Source organism: Carettochelys insculpta, chromosome 8 (genome assembly GCF_033958435.1).
Source record: "Carettochelys insculpta isolate YL-2023 chromosome 8, ASM3395843v1, whole genome shotgun sequence".
Lineage (NCBI taxonomy): Eukaryota > Metazoa > Chordata > Testudines > Carettochelyidae > Carettochelys > Carettochelys insculpta.
Window position 1 is genome coordinate 74,957,378 of NC_134144.1, and position 14,830 is coordinate 74,972,207.

Genomic DNA, 14,830 nt, shown 5'->3' on the forward strand with positions numbered 1-14,830 from the left:
GAAGCTCGATCGGGCGCAGAGGGGCTGGTGGAGGAGCCGGCGGGGGGGGGCAGCAATGTGGGTGCAGGGGAAGCTCGATCGGGCGCAGTGTTGCTGGCAGAGAAGCCGGCGGGGGGGGGGCAGCAATGTGGGTGCATTGGGGAGCAGGGGAAGCTCGATCGGGCGCAGAGGGGCTGGTGGAGGAGCCGGCGGGGGGAGCAGCAGTGGGGGTGCAGTGGGGAGCAGGGGAAGCTCGATCGGGCGCAGCGGGGCTGGCGGAGGAGCCGGCGGGGGGGGCAGCAGTGGGGGTGCAGTGGGGAGCAGGGGAAGCTCGATCGGGCGCAGCGGGGCTGGCGGAGGAGCCGGCGGGGGGAGCAGCAATGGGGGTGCAGTGGGGAGCAGGGGAAGCTCGATCGGGCGCAGCGGGGCTGGCGGAGGAGCCGGCGGGGGGGAGCAGCAGTGGGGAGCAGGGGAAGCTTGATCGGGCACAGCGGGGCTGGCGGAGGAGCCGGCGGGGGGAGCAGCAGTGGGGGTGCAGTGGGGAGCAGGGGAAGCTCGATCGGGCGCAGTGTTGCTGGCAGAGAAGCCGGCGGGGGGGGGCAGCAATGTGGGTGCATTGGGGAGCAGGGGAAGCTCGATCGGGCGCAGAGGGGCTGGTGGAGGAGCCGGCGGGGGGAGCAGCAGTGGGGGTGCAGTGGGGAGCAGGGGAAGCTCGATCGGGCGCAGCGGGGCTGGCGGAGGAGCCGGCGGGGGGGGCAGGCACAGGGCTCGGGACAGACACAGGCAGCCCCGGCTGCCCAGCTGCCGCCCGCGGTCCCCACGGACGCGGGGTATGCGATGAGCCAGCACCCGGCTGCCATCCGCCCGGCCCCAATTCCCCGCTCGCCGCCGGGCTATATAAGGAAAGGCAGGGCCGGGCGGGGGCAGGGGCTGGGGGCGGAGAGTGGGGCTGGGGGCAGCCAGGGCCGGGCGGGGGCAGGGGGTGGGGGTGGGGGCGGGGGCGGGGGCGGGGGGTGGGGCTGGGGGCAGCCAGGGCTCCGGCGGGGGCGGGGGCGGGGGCGGAGAGTGGGGCTGGGGGCAGCCAGGGCTCCGGCGGGGGCAGGGGGTGGGGTCAGGATTTGGGGGCTGGGGGGGAGCGGCGGCGGGGGGGGGGCGCTGGGAGCAGCCAGGCCTCCGGCGGGGGCCGACACAGCAGGCGGGGGCCTGGCCCGGCCAAAGAAGGCCAGGTCGGGGCCGGGAATGCAGCCGGGGCCGGGGGCCAGGCGGCCCCTCCTGGGCCAGGTTATAAAGCCGGGGCTGAGGGGGCGCTGCAGACACCCCGCCTGGCCATCCCCGACAGCAGCTCGTGGCAGCCCCGGTAAGCCCCTCGCCCCCCAGGTGAGAGCTGGGCAGCCCTCCAACTCCCTGCTCCCAGCCCCCCCACCCTGACTCCCCACTCCCAGCCCCCCGCCCCCCAGTTCTCTGCTCTGAGACCCCCCACCCCCCAGCTGCGCACTCCCAGCCCCCGCACTCCCAACTGCCCTCTCCCAGCCCCCCGCCCCCCAGTTCCCTGCTCCCAGCCCCCCCACCCCCCAACTCCCCCCCGTTGCCCCTCAGCCCCAGGAGCAGGGAGACCTGGCACCCTGAGCCCCAGTGCCAGTCCCACCTTCCCGGCCCCTGCCATGCCCACGGCGCTCAGTGCTGGGCCCAGCCGTACAGGGAAGTTTGGGGCTGTTCCCTTTTCCCCAGGACACGGGGTGGGGGCAGTTTAGGGCAGGTCGTGCCAGGGGGTGGGGCAGCATGTAGTGGGAGGGTGGGGCAGGGAGTGTGGGGGCTGACGGGGCAGGGGGTAAGTGGGTGGCCAGGCAGTGGAGTGGAGGGCGGGAGGTGGGGTGAGGGGGTGGTGGCAATAGGCGGGAGGCTAGGGCAGTGGGGGTGGGGCAGCAGGGGGCTGTGGCGAGAGGATAATGGTGCAGTGGGGGGCTGAGGTGGGAGGCAGGGCAGGGGGGGTGGGGCAACAGGGGGCCGTGGCGGGGGGATAATGGTGCAGTGGGGGGGCTGGGGTGGGAGGCAGGGCAGTGGGGGTGGGGCAGCAGAGGGCCGTGGTGAGGGGATAATGGTGCAGTGGGGGGCTGGGGAAGGATGGCGGGGCAGTGGGGGTGGGGCAGCAGGGGGCCGTGGTGGGGGATAATGGTGCAGTGGGGGGCTGGGGTGGAGGGCAGGGGCAGTGGATGGTGGGGCAGCAGGAGCTCTAGGGCTGAGGCTGGGGCTGAGCTGAGGTCAGGGTTTGCCAGCAGGGTCTGGCCAGGCCAAGGGGGCTCTGCCCTGGGGGACCCATTCAGGCACCGCCCTTGTGGGGTGGGTGCAGCACGCTGGGGGTGAGGGCTGGTTCTTCCAGCCCCCCACAATGTCTCAGTGGGGCTGGAGAGGCCACAGCAGCTCCATTGGCTGAGGCAGGGAGGCCTGAGGGGTCGGCCCCCTGTGTGGGGTGCGGGGGGGGGGCTAGGAGGCCAGGGGGGGATCCAGGACTTTCTAGTGTGTGGTTCCTGGGGCAGGTGCACAGGGAAAGGGAGTCCCAGGGAGGGTCTGGGAGTCCCTGGGGAACTCAGGGGTCCCAGGGAGCGTCTGCAGGTCCCTGGGGGGACGGGGGTCCCAGGGAGGGCCTGGGGGGCCCTGGGGAGCTCTAGGTTCCCTTGGAGGGGCCTGGGTTCCCCTGGGGAACGCTGGTGCTGAGGCCGCTCACCCTTGGCAGATGTCGAAAGCAGCCCCCAAGAAGGCGGTGGCCCCGCCGCCCCCCGGCTTCACCCTGAACATTGACGACCCACAGGTGCAGAATGCAGCCATCCGCATCCAGGCCTCCTACCGGGGACACAGGTATGGGGCCAGCGAGCGGCCAGGGCAGGGCTCTCACAGAGGGCCTGTGGGTGCAGAGGGGTCCCAAGGGGCTGGAAAGGCGAGACGCTGGGGGTGGAAGTGGGGGGCTTGTGGGGGCAGCAGGGGAAAACTGGGGGGGTGGTCGGTGTAGGTGGGAAGTGGAGGATGTGAGCCCCTGGGTGCGGGGAGGAGGATGTGGGGGCAGAGGGCAGGGACCTGGTGGGCAACAGGGGGCTCCAATGGGGCTCAGAGGGCATGAGGGCAAGAGGCGGAGGGCAGGGGGCAGATGAGGGCAGGGGCAGGAGGCAGAGGGCAGGAGGTGGAGGACGGAGCAGTGGGGGGGAGGAGGCTGAGGGGAGGGGCAGGGGGGCAGGGGGCAGATGAGGGCAGGGGCAGGAGGCAGAGAGAATAGGCAGATGCAGAGGCAGTGGGGGGAGGGAACGGGAGGCAGGGGCAGATGTGGAGGCTGGGGCAGTAGGGGGGCAGATGCAGAGAGCAGGGGCAGTGGGGGCGGGGGCAGATGCGGAGGGCGGGGAACAGGAGGCGGGGGCAGGGGCAGACACAGAGGGCAGGGCAGTAGGGGGGCAGACGCAGAGGGCAGGGAACAGGAGGTGGGGGCGGGGGCAGATGTGGAGGGCAGGGAACAGGAGGCGGGGTAGCCTGGGCAGATATGGAGGGCGGGGCAGTAGGAGGGCAGATGCGGAGGGCAGGGAACAGGAGGCGGGGGCGGGGGCAGATGTGGAGGGCGGGGCAGTAGGGGGGCAGACGCGGAGGGCAGGGAACAGGAGGCGGGGGCGGGGGCAGATGTGGAGGGCGGGGCAGTAGGGGGGCAGACGCGGAGGGCAGGGAACAGGAGGCGGGGGCGGGGGCAGATGTGGAGGGCGGGGCAGTAGGGGGGCAGACGCGGAGGGCAGGGAACAGGAGGCGGGGGCGGGGGCAGATGTGGAGGGCGGGGCAGTAGGGGGGCAGACGCGGAGGGCAGGGAACAGGAGGCGGGGGCGGGGGCAGATGTGGAGGGCGGGGCAGTAGGGGGGCAGACGCGGAGGGCAGGGAACAGGAGGTGGGGCAGTAGGGGGGCAGACGCGGAGGGCAGGGAACAGGAGGCAGGGGGCAGGGGCAGACGCGGAGGACAGGGAACAGGAGGCAGGGGTGGGGGCAGATGTGGAGGGCAGGGCAGTAGGGGGGCAGACGCGGAGGGCAGGGAACAGGAGGTGGGGGCGGGAGCAGACGCGGAGGGCAGGGAACAGGAGGTGGGGCAGTAGGGGGGCAGACGCGGAGGGCAGGGAACAGGAGGTGGGGGCGGGGGCAGATGGGGAGGGCGGGGCAGTAGGGGGGCAGACGCGGAGGGCAGGGAACAGGAGGTGGGGGCGGGAGCAGACGCGGAGGGCAGGGAACAAGGTGGGGGTGGGAGCAGACGCGGAGGGCAGGGAACAGGAGGTGGGGCAGTAGGGGTGCAGACGCGGAGGGCAGGGAACAGGAGGTGGGGGCGGGAGCAGACACGGAGGGCAGGGAACAGGAGGTGGGGGCGGGGGCAGATGGGGAGGGCGGGGCAGTAGGGGGGCAGATGCGGAGGGCAGGGAACAGGAGGCGGGGGCGGGAGCAGATGCGGAGGGCAGGGAACAGGAGGTGGGGGCGGGAGCAGAAGCGGAGGGCAGGGAACAGGAGGTGGGGGCGGGGGCAGATGGGGAGGGCGGGGCAGTAGGGGGGCAGACGCGGAGGGCAGGGAACAGGAGGCGGGGGCAGGGGCAGATGTGGAGGGCGGGGCAGTAGGGGGGCAGACGCGGAGGGCAGGGAACAGGAGGCGGGGGCGGGGGCAGATGTGGAGGGCGGGGCAGTAGGGGGGCAGACGCGGAGGGCAGGGAACAGGAGGTGGGGCAGTAGGGGGGCAGACGCGGAGGGCAGGGAACAGGAGGCAGGGGTGGGGGCAGATGTGGAGGGCAGGGCAGTAGGGGGGCAGACGCGGAGGGCAGGGAACAGGAGGTGGGGGCGGGAGCAGACGCGGAGGGCAGGGAACAGGAGGTGGGGGCGGGGGCAGATGGGGAGGGCAGGGAACAGGAGGTGGGGGCGGGGGCAGATGGGGAGGGCGGGGCAGTAGGGGGGCAGACGCGGAGGGCAGGCAACAGGAGGCGGTGGCGGGAGCCCCCGGCGGGGCAGAGCCCAAGGGGACGCAGCCGGTCGCCCCGGGCAGGTCCCGCACGGAGCTGAAGGAGAAGGGCCCCCCGCGGGTGCTGCAGGAGCTGAAGGACGTGGTGCTGATCGAGGGCAGCGCCGCCCGCCTGGAGTGCCGCATCAGCGCCTTCCCCGACCCCTTCATCCGCTGGTCCAAGGACGGGCGGGAGCTGAAGGATGGGCCCAAGTACCGCTACGTCTTCGAGGACCCCGACATCGTGGCGCTGGTGGTGCGGGACGGGGAGCTGGCCGACCTGGGGCGCTACACCATCTCCGTCAAGAACCCCTTCGGGGAGTGCTTCGACTCCGCCCGCATCCTGGTGGAAGGTAGAGCCCCTGGGTGCCCCCCCGCCTGCGCGCCAGCCCCTGAGCCCCCTGGGTGCCCCCCTGCCTGCGTGCCAGCCCCTGAGCCCCCTGGTACCCCCCTGCCTGCGCGCCAGCCCCTGAGCCCCCCGGCGCCCCCCCGCCTGCGCGCCAGCCCCTGAGCCCCCCGGCGCCCCCCCGCCTGCGCGCCAGCCCCTGAGCCCCCTGGGTGCCCCCCGCCTGCGCGCCAGCCCCTGAGCCCCCCGGCGCCCCCTGCCTGCGCGCCAGCCCCTGAGCCCCCTGGGTGCCCCCCCGCCTGCGCGCCAGCCCCTGAGTGCCCCCCCACCTGCGCGCCAGCCCCTGAGCCCCCTGGGTGCCCCCCCGCCTGCGCGCCAGCCCCTGAGCCCCCCGGTACCCCCCCCAGCTTGCGCGCCTGCCCCCAGGAGCCCCCTGCCTGCCTGCCTGCCTGCCTTGCCCACAGGAGCCTCCCGCCTGCCTGCCTGCCTGCCAGCCCCTGGGTCCCCCTGGAGTCCCCCACCTGCCTGTCAGCCCCTGGCACCCCCAGGAGCCCCCCACCCTCCTGCCCCACCCACAGGAGCCTCCCGCCCACCCGCCAGCCCCTGGGTCCCCCGGGCACCCCCTGCCTGCCCACCCCGCCCCTGGGTCCCCTGGGAAACCCCCGCCTGCCTGCCCTGCCCTGGGAGCACCCCCCGCCCGCCTGACCTCTGGGACTTCCCATCCAGGCCCCCACCTCCCACCAACCCCTGGGGCTCCCTGTCCAGCCCCCCACCTCCCGCTAATCCCTGGAGTTCCCCATCCAGCTCCCCACCTCCAGCCTGACCTCTGGGACTCCCCATCCAGCCCCCCACCTCCTGCTGACCCCTGGGACTCCGTGTCCGACCCAACCCCTGGGGCTCCCTGTCCAGCTCCCCACCTCCCACCCAACCCCTGGGGGGTGTTGCTGTGGCGTAGCGCAGGGGACTGGTGCTGAGCTTGTGCCAGCTGGGCCCTGCCTGTTCCTTGGCGGAGGGCTCGGCTCGGCTCGGCTCAGCTGCCCCCCGCCCCCCAGTGCCTGCCAAGATTGAGAAGGGGCCGGAGAGCACCAAGGCGAAGAAGGGCAGCACGGTCACCCTGACGGCGCAGATCAGCGGCGAGCCGGCGCCCGACGTGGGCTGGGCCAAGGACGGCGAGGACATCGAGGAGGACGACAGGTGAGGGGCCGGGGGCAGCTCTGGCGCAGGCACCCAGTGCGGGGCCAAGCGTGGTCCTGGGGGTGGGGCTAGCACCCGAAGGGCACCGGCCCTGGCACAGGAGCACCGGGGTGGGTGGGACCGGTGGGGGTCCTGGCGCAGGCGCTCCCGGCTCTGCGACGCCGGCCTGTCTCCCCAGGGTGTTCTACGACATCGGCACCAGCTCCACCACCCTCACCATCAAGCGGGTGAGCGCCAGCGACGCCGGCAAGTACGAGGTCTTCGTGGAGAACAGCCTGGGCACCGACGAGTCCTTCGCCCGCCTCGACGTGCTGTGACCTCGGCGCCCCGCATGGCGCTGCCGCCGGCCCCCCTGCCCTGCCCCCGGCCTCGCCCGCTGGGACCCCCGCCAGCCCCCCGCCCCCTGCAGCCAGCCTCGCCCGCTGGGACCCCACCAGCCCCCCGCCCCCTGCAGCCAGCCTCGCCCGCTGGGACCCCGCCAGCCCCCCGCCCCCTGCAGCCAGCCTCGCCCGCTGGGACCCCGCCAGCCCCCCGCCCCCTGCAGCCAGCCTCGCCCGCTGGGACCCCGCCAGCCCCCCGCCCCCTGCAGCCAGCCTCGCCCGCTGGGACCCTGCCAGCCCCCCGCCCCCCGCTGGGACCCCACCAGCCCCCCGCCCCCTGCAGCCAGCCTCGCCCGCTGGGACCCCGCCAGCCCCCCGCCCCCTGCAGCCAGCCTCACCCGCTGGGACCCCGCCAGCCCCCCGCCCCCCGCTGCCAGCCTCGCCTGCTGGGACCCCGCCAGCCCCCCGCCCCCCGCCTCGCCCGCTGGGACTCTGCCAGCCCCCCGCCGCTGGCCTCACCCGCTGGGACCCCGCCACACATCCCACCACCCCTTTGCCCTCCACTCTGGGACTCCGCCAGTGCCAGCAGCGACCCTGCAGGGAGGCTGCTCACCCGTCTGGGGGCACAGCCCTGCCCTGGGGCATAACATACGCTGGCTGTTAAATGGTGCTGCTCCCAGCTCCCCCAGGCAAGGAGGGGAGGCCCTGGCCTCACTGCCCCTGCGGGGTCCAGGCCACTCAGGACTCACCGGGCTCAATAAAGGGGCGGCTGCTCTGTGACTGTCTCTGCTCCCAGCTTTGTAGCTCAGAAGCCAGGGCAGGAGCAGCACACCCTGCCCATCCCCCGCCCCACGGGGCCCCGGCACACCCTGCCCATTCCCTGTCCCATGGTCCCCCCCGGCACACCCTGCCCATCCCCCGCCCCACGGGGCCCCGGCACACCCTGCCCATCCCCCGCCCCACGGGGCCCCGGCACACCCTGCCCAACCCCCGCCCCACGGGGCCCCGGCACACCCTGCCCATCCCCCGCCCCACGGTGCCTCGGCACACCCTGCCCATTCCCCGTCCCACGGTGCCTCGGCACACCCTGCCCATTCCCCGCCCCACGGGGCCCCGGCACACCCTGCCCATCCCCCGCCCCACGGTGCCTCGGCACACCCTGCCCATTCCCCGTCCCACGGTGCCTCGGCACACCCTGCCCATCCCCCGCCCCACGGGGCCCCGGCACACCCTGCCCAACCCCCGCCCCACGGGGCCCCGGCACACCCTGCCCATTCCCTGTCCCATGGTCCCCCCCGGCACACCCTGCCCATCCCCCACCCCACAATGGCCCCGGCACACCCTGCCCATCCCCCGGCTCCACAGGGCCCTGGCACACCCTGCCCATCCCCCGCCCCACGGTGCCTCGGCACACCCTGCCCATCCCCCACCCCACAATGGCCCCGGCACACCCTGCCCATCCCCCGGCTCCACAGGGCCCTGGCACACCCTGCCCATCCCCCGCCCCATGGGGCCCCGGCACACCCTGCCCATCCCCTGCCCCACGGTGCCTCGGCACACCCTGCCCATTCCCTGTCCCATGGTCCCCCCTGGCACACCCTGCCCATCCCCCACCCCACAATGGCCCCGGCACACCCTGCCCAACCCCCGGCTCCACAGGGCCCTGGCACACCCTGCCCAACCTCCTGCCCCATGAGGCCCCGGCACACCCTGCCCTTCCCACTCCCAGCAGTGCCAATCCCCCGCCCCACAGTGGCCCAGAACATCCTGCCCATTCCCTGCCCCATGGTCCGCCTGGGACACCCTGCCCACCCCCCGCCCCCCAATCCCTCCACACACTCTGTCCATCCCCCACCCCACAGTCCCCTGGAATGCCCTGCCCTGCCCTGCCCTGCCCCACCCTGGGGCCCCTTGGCACACCTGCCCCCTACACTCACCACCCAGCTGAGGCCCTTTTGTGTTGTTCCACCTCACTCATGTCAGTGACCCACGCCAGCCCCACAGCTGCACTACTGCCTGCTCTGGGCCGCAGCCCCTGCGCAGCACCCAGCTCCCTGCTGTGCCTGGACACAGCCCCGTCTGGGCAAGGCCCCTCCACCAGCACTGAGACATGCTTCTTCCTCTGGGGCTGAAGTGCAGCCACCTTCCGCACGGGGCAGGGCAGGGCCGGGCCAGGCCGATGGGTAGTGGTCAATGGCTCACTATCTGGATGTTGGTCGGTTTCAAGCCTAGTGCCCCAAGCCTCGGTTCTGGGGCTGGTGTTGTTCAACATCTTTATTAACGACACGGATGAGGGACTGGGTTGCACCCTCAGCAAGTTTGCGGATGACACAAAACTAGGGGGAGAGGTAGATTTGTTGGAGGGTAGAGAGAGAATCCAGAGGGACCTGGATAAATTGGAGGACTGGGCCAAAAGAAATCTGATGCGGTTCAATGAGGAGAAGTGCAGAGTCCTGCACCTGGGGCGGAAGAATCTCAAGCATTGTTACAGGCTGGGGACCGACTGGCTCAGCAGCAGTACGGCGGAAAGGGACCTGGGGGCTATGGTGGATGAAAGGCTGGATATGAGTAAACAGTGTGCCCTTGTCGCCAGGAAGGCTAACGGCATAACTGGGGTGCATTAGGAGGAGCATTTCGAGCAGATCTAGAGAAGTGGTTATTCCTCTTTATTTGGCACTGGTGAGGCCACATCTGGAATATTGTGTCCAGTTTTGGGCCCCCCAGTGTAAAAAGGATGTGGATTTGCTGGAGCAGGTTCAGCGAAGGGCAACAAAAATGATTAAGGGGCTGGAGCACAAGACCTATGAGGAGAGGCTGAGGGATTTGGGCTGGTTTAGTTCACAGCAGAGAAGACTGAGGGGTGATTTAATAGCAGCCTTCAACTTCCTGAAGGGGAGCTCTAAAGAGGAGGGTGAGAAATTGTTCTCAGTGGTATCAGATGGCAGTACAAGGAGTAATGGGCTGAAGTTGAAGAGGGAGAGGTGGAGGTTGGATATTAGGAAAAACTCTTTCCCCAGGCGGGTGGTGAAGCACTGGAATGCGTTGCCTGGAGAGGTGGTGGATTCTCCATCCCTTGAGATTTTTAAGTCCCGGCTGGACAAGGTCCTGGCTGGGATGACTTAGTGGGGGTTGATCCTGCTTTGGGCAGGGGGCTGGACTAGATGACCTCCTGAGGTCCCTCCCAGCCCTGGGATTTTGTTAGGGCAGGGTGGGGGGGTCTATTTACATTGCCCCCCTCGGAGTTTGAACCCCTGAATTTCCTATTGGGGTGTCCTGGGCTGGGGCAGGTGCGGGGTATGCACACAGTGGGTGCCATGTGGGCAATGCTCTGGGGCAGCCCAAGAGGCCAGGCAGAAGGCTAGAGCTGTGCTGGGACAGGGCCAGGAGCTCTCCCAGAGCCCCCCGCGTGAGGTCTGACCTGGGAGCATGCAGCTCCCCTCCACCGCCCACAGCGGGCCCACTCGGCGGGCTCCAGCCTGCACCCCACCTCCGCAGCATGGGACTCACGTGGAGCACAGCCTGTAAGCACGGGGAACAGGAGCCATCAGGAAAGTCCACTTGGGGGGCAGGGAGCCCAGCACCAGGGCTCTGCCTCCAGCACCCCCCAGCCAGCCCCACTTCTAGCTGCCTGGTCTGCACATGCCTACTGCTCCTTTTCCCGCCTTGCTCAGCTGGTCGCATCCCCCTCCTGCTGGCACGCCCCTCTGTGATGGGGTTCAGGGGTCCCCCTGCACTGCACCCCTCCTGCTGGCACGCCCCTCTCCCCCAAAGGGCCTTCCCTACCACAGCTGCAGGCAGCTGGCACAGCCCCTGAAAACACGCCCTTACCCCCCACCCGAGATTGGAGCAACACCCAGAGAAACTGAGGCACGCTCCGAACGCCTGCGAAACAGGCTCCCATCAGCTGGCATTGATTGCCCGGGGCACCCCCCTGTCCCAGAGGGCAGTGCACACACGCGGCAGGGTCAGGAAGCAGGGGGTGCAGACGGGACCATTCGGGGCGTTAGAGGGCAGGCCGTGAGTGCAGCGTTCCCACCGGTTGCTCTGTCTGCCTCTGGCTAGAGCAGCCACCACACAGCCCCGGCCTGGGGTGGAGCAGCCCGCACTAAACCAGGGAGTCTGGCCACGGTCCAACTCCAGCAAGCCGAGAATTCGAGAAGCCCAGGGCCGGAAGGGATGTTCAGAGAGCCACAGGTCCAGGCTGTCGCCAAGCACCGGCCAGCCTCCCCGCCAGGCGTCTCCCCGCGCGTACAAATCTCCAGCAACGGAGAGGCTGCAGCCTCCCCGGGCACTTTAGTCCAGTGCGGCCCCACCCTGGCAGCCAGGGAGCTCTTCCTCCCATCCCACCTACATCCCCGCTGCAATTTGAGTCCTTTGCTGCTTGAAACTGCTGCATCCCCCTCCCCAGCCCTGCAGCCAAGGGCCACTCCCCAGCCATGGGCTGCTGTCAGATGGGGGCTTCTCTGGCCATAGCTGAGAGGGCCAGACCTGGGCAAGTTACTTACAAGAGGGCTACTGACAGCCCCAGAGTGAGGATCATCCCCACAAGGCACCAAACCCGTCACCCCGAGCACTTCTGTGCACCACGCTGTCCAGCCAGACCGCACACCTGCAGTTCCCACAGACACTCCGGTTTCTCTTGGGCCACAGCCCGTCCCCTCCGCACACGGGTGAGACGCTATGAAACCAGCCTCACTGAATCCACACAGGGCCGGCCGGCCCCAAAGGACAGGAGCAGCCCCCGAAAGACCGGGCTGAGAGAACAATGGTCAAAGTGATCAGATTGCACCCACCAATCACAGGGCTCTTGGTGCCGGCTGCAGCAGGTGGAAAAGGCTGTGATCTTACAGGTCCCTGGAGCACGTCCTCAGTTAGGGTGCAACATCGCCCCTCCGGGCTCAGCTCCTCGCAGACACGTCTGGATTGAAGATGAAGACTGCAGACTGAAGGGGGAAGACTGAGGACAAAGCTGGAGGAGCCTCGGGGCCCCTCTGCCCCCCTCCCGGGTGGAAGGAATCCCATTGTTCTCCCTGGGCGGGTGCCTGTGCAAAATGCAGCTTGTTATGGGAGCAGGTCACCAGTCCATGGAGCCGGGGGCGGGGGGGGGTTGGTGTGCAGTGGGCAGGCCAGCGACAGGGTATTTGCTCGGTTTGGGGGCAGAGGGGCTGTTCTGGCAGGGGAGTGGAACTGATGGATGGGGGGTACATTGGGTCAGGGTGCAGGGGTGGGGGGGCAGTACGGATGGATGGGGGGTACATTGGGGCAGGGTGCCGGGGTGGGGGGCGGTACCGATGGATGGTGGGTACATTGGGGCAGGGTGCCGTGGTGGGGGGTGGTACCGATGGATGGGGGGTACTTTGGGGCAGGGTGCAGGGGTGGGGGGCGGTACCGATGGATGGGGGGTACTTTGGGGCAGGGTGCCGTGGTGGGGGGCGGTACGGATGGATGGGGGGTACATTGGGGCAGGGTGCCGTGGTGGGGGGCGGTACGGATGGATGGGGGGTACATTGGGGCAGGGTGCCGGGGTGGGGGGCGCGGTACGGATGGATGGGGGGTACATTGGGGCAGAGTGCCGGGGTGGGGGGGCGGTACCGATGGATGGGGGGTACATTGGGGCAGGGTGCCGTGGTGGGGGGCGGTACCGATGGATGGGGGGTACATTGGGGCAGGGTGCAGGGGTGGGGGGCAGTACCGATGGATGGGGGGTACATTGGGGCAGGGTGCCGGGGTGGGGGGCGGTACCGATGGATGGGGGGTACATTGGGGCAGGGTGCTGGGGTGGGGGGGGCGGTACGGATGGATGGGGGGTACATTGGGGCAGGGTGCCGTGGTGGGGGGCGGTACCGATGGATGGGGGGTACATTGGGGCAGGGTGCCGGGGTGGGGGACGGTATCGATGGATGGGGGGTACATTGGGGCAGGGTGCCGGGGTGGGGGGGTGGTACCGATGGATGGGGGGGTACATTGGGGCAGGGTGCCGTGGTGGGGGGCGGTACGGATGGATGGGGGGGTACATTGGGGCAGGGTGCCGGGGTGGGGGGGCGGTACCGATGGATGGGGGGGTACATTGGGGCAGGGTGCCAGGGTGGGGGGCGGTATCGATGGATGGGGGGTACATTGGGGCAGGGTGCCGGGGTGGGGGGGTGGTACCGATGGATGGGGGGGTACATTGGGGCAGGGTGCTGGGGTGGGGGGGGCGGTACGGATGGATGGTGGGTACATTGGGGCAGGGTGCCGGGGTGGGGGGGCGGTACCGATGGATGGGGGGTACATTGGGGCAGGGTGCCATGGTGGGGGGCGGTACCGATGGATGGGGGGTACATTGGGGCAGGGTGCCGGGGTGGGGGGCGGTACCGATGGATGGGGGGTACATTGGGGCAGGGTGCCGGGGTGGGGGAGCGGTACCGATGGATGGGGGGTACATTGGGGCAGGGTGCCGGGGTAGGGGGGTGGTACCGATGGATGGGGGGTACATTGGGGCAGGGTGCTGGGGTGGGGGGGGCGGTACGGATGGATGGGGGGTACATTGGGGCAGGGTGCCGGGGTGGGGGGGCGGTACCGATGGATGGGGGGTACATTGGGGCAGGGTGCCGGGGTGGGGGGCGGTACCGATGGATGGGGGGTACATTGGGGCAGGGTGCCAGGGTGGGGGGCGGTACCGATGGATGGGGGGTACATTGGGGCAGGGTGCCATGGTGGGGGGCGGTACCGATGGATGGGGGGTACATTGGGGCAGGGTGCCGGGGTGGGGGGCGGTACCGATGGATGGGGGGTACATTGGGGCAGGGTGCCGGGGTGGGGGAGCGGGTACCGATGGATGGGGGGTACATTGGGGCAGGGTGCCGGGGTAGGGGGGTGGTACCGATGGATGGGGGGTACATTGGGGCAGGGTGCTGGGGTGGGGGGGGCGGTACGGATGGATGGGGGGTACATTGGGGCAGGGTGCCGGGGTGGGGGGGCGGTACCGATGGATGGGGGGTACATTGGGGCAGGGTGCCGGGGTGGGGGGCGGTACCGATGGATGGGGGGTACATTGGGGCAGGGTGCCAGGGTGGGGGGCGGTACCGATGGATGGGGCGGTACTTTGGGCTGGGGGGCAGGCCGGGTGCAGGATGATGTTCGGTTCGGTTCGGGGGGGCTGTTGTACCAGGGCGGGTTCAGCCCCACGGACGCCAGGGAAGAGACGCGTCCCCACCACAAGCCAGGCTGGGGATCTGCCCACCCCCGGCCGCCCCTCGGCAGCGCCGCCCCACGTGGGGCGGGTCCCGCTGTCCCCAGACTGGAGGGGCGGCCCGAAGGGGACTCGCCCCGGGGCGTCAAGGGGGACGCACGAGCGATCCAGCCCCTCCGCGGCGAGACGTCCCCCGAGCCGAGGCTGGGACCCCCCTGCCCCCCGCGGCGCTGCCCGCAGCCGCTGCCGCCCCAGTGCGATGCCCTGTCTGGCCCTGCCAGGGCACCTGGGGCCCCACAGCGGCACTGGGCGGGGCGGGGCCCGGGCTGCGTCCAACCGCACAGCGCAGCGGGCGCCTGCCCTGGCTCAGCCTGAGCCCCCTGCGGCCGCGGCTACCGCGGGGCTCAGCCCGTCCCGCCCCCCGGCTCTATGGGGCGCGGATACCGCGGGGCTCAGCCCGTCCCGCCCCCCGCGGCTCTATGGGCCGCGGCTACCGCGGGGCTCAGCCCGTCCCGCCCCCCGGCTCTATGGGGCGCGGCTACCGCGGGGCTCAGCCCGTCCCGCCCCCCCCGGCTCTATGGGGCGCGGCTACCGCGGGGCTCAGCCCGCCCCCCCCGCCCCCGGCTCTATGGGGCGCGGCTACCGCGGGGCTCAGCCCGTCCCGCCCCCCGGCTCTATGGGGCGCGGCTACCGCGGGGCTCAGCCCCCCCCCGCCCCCCCCGGCTCTATGGGCCGCGGCCACCGCGGGGCTCAGCCCGTCCCGCCCCCCCGGCTCTATGGGCCGCGGCCACCGCGGGGCTCAGCCCGCCCCCCCCGCCCCCGGC

At 71.1% G+C, this 14,830-nt stretch overlaps 1 protein-coding gene across 1 annotated transcript; it reads left to right on the forward strand.

Annotated features, from left to right (window-relative positions):
• The first annotated feature begins 1,180 nt into the window (after nt 1-1,180).
• SPEGNB (SPEG neighbor) lies at nt 1,181-7,105 on the forward strand. Its single transcript, XM_075001756.1, has 5 exons — nt 1,181-1,336; nt 2,711-2,832; nt 5,021-5,328; nt 6,374-6,515; nt 6,694-7,105. The coding sequence occupies exons 2-5, from the start codon at nt 2,711-2,713 to the stop codon at nt 6,830-6,832; spliced, it is 711 nt and encodes a 236-aa protein (XP_074857857.1). The 5' UTR covers nt 1,181-1,336; the 3' UTR covers nt 6,833-7,105.
• Nucleotides 7,106-14,830: the final 7,725 nt, after the last annotated feature.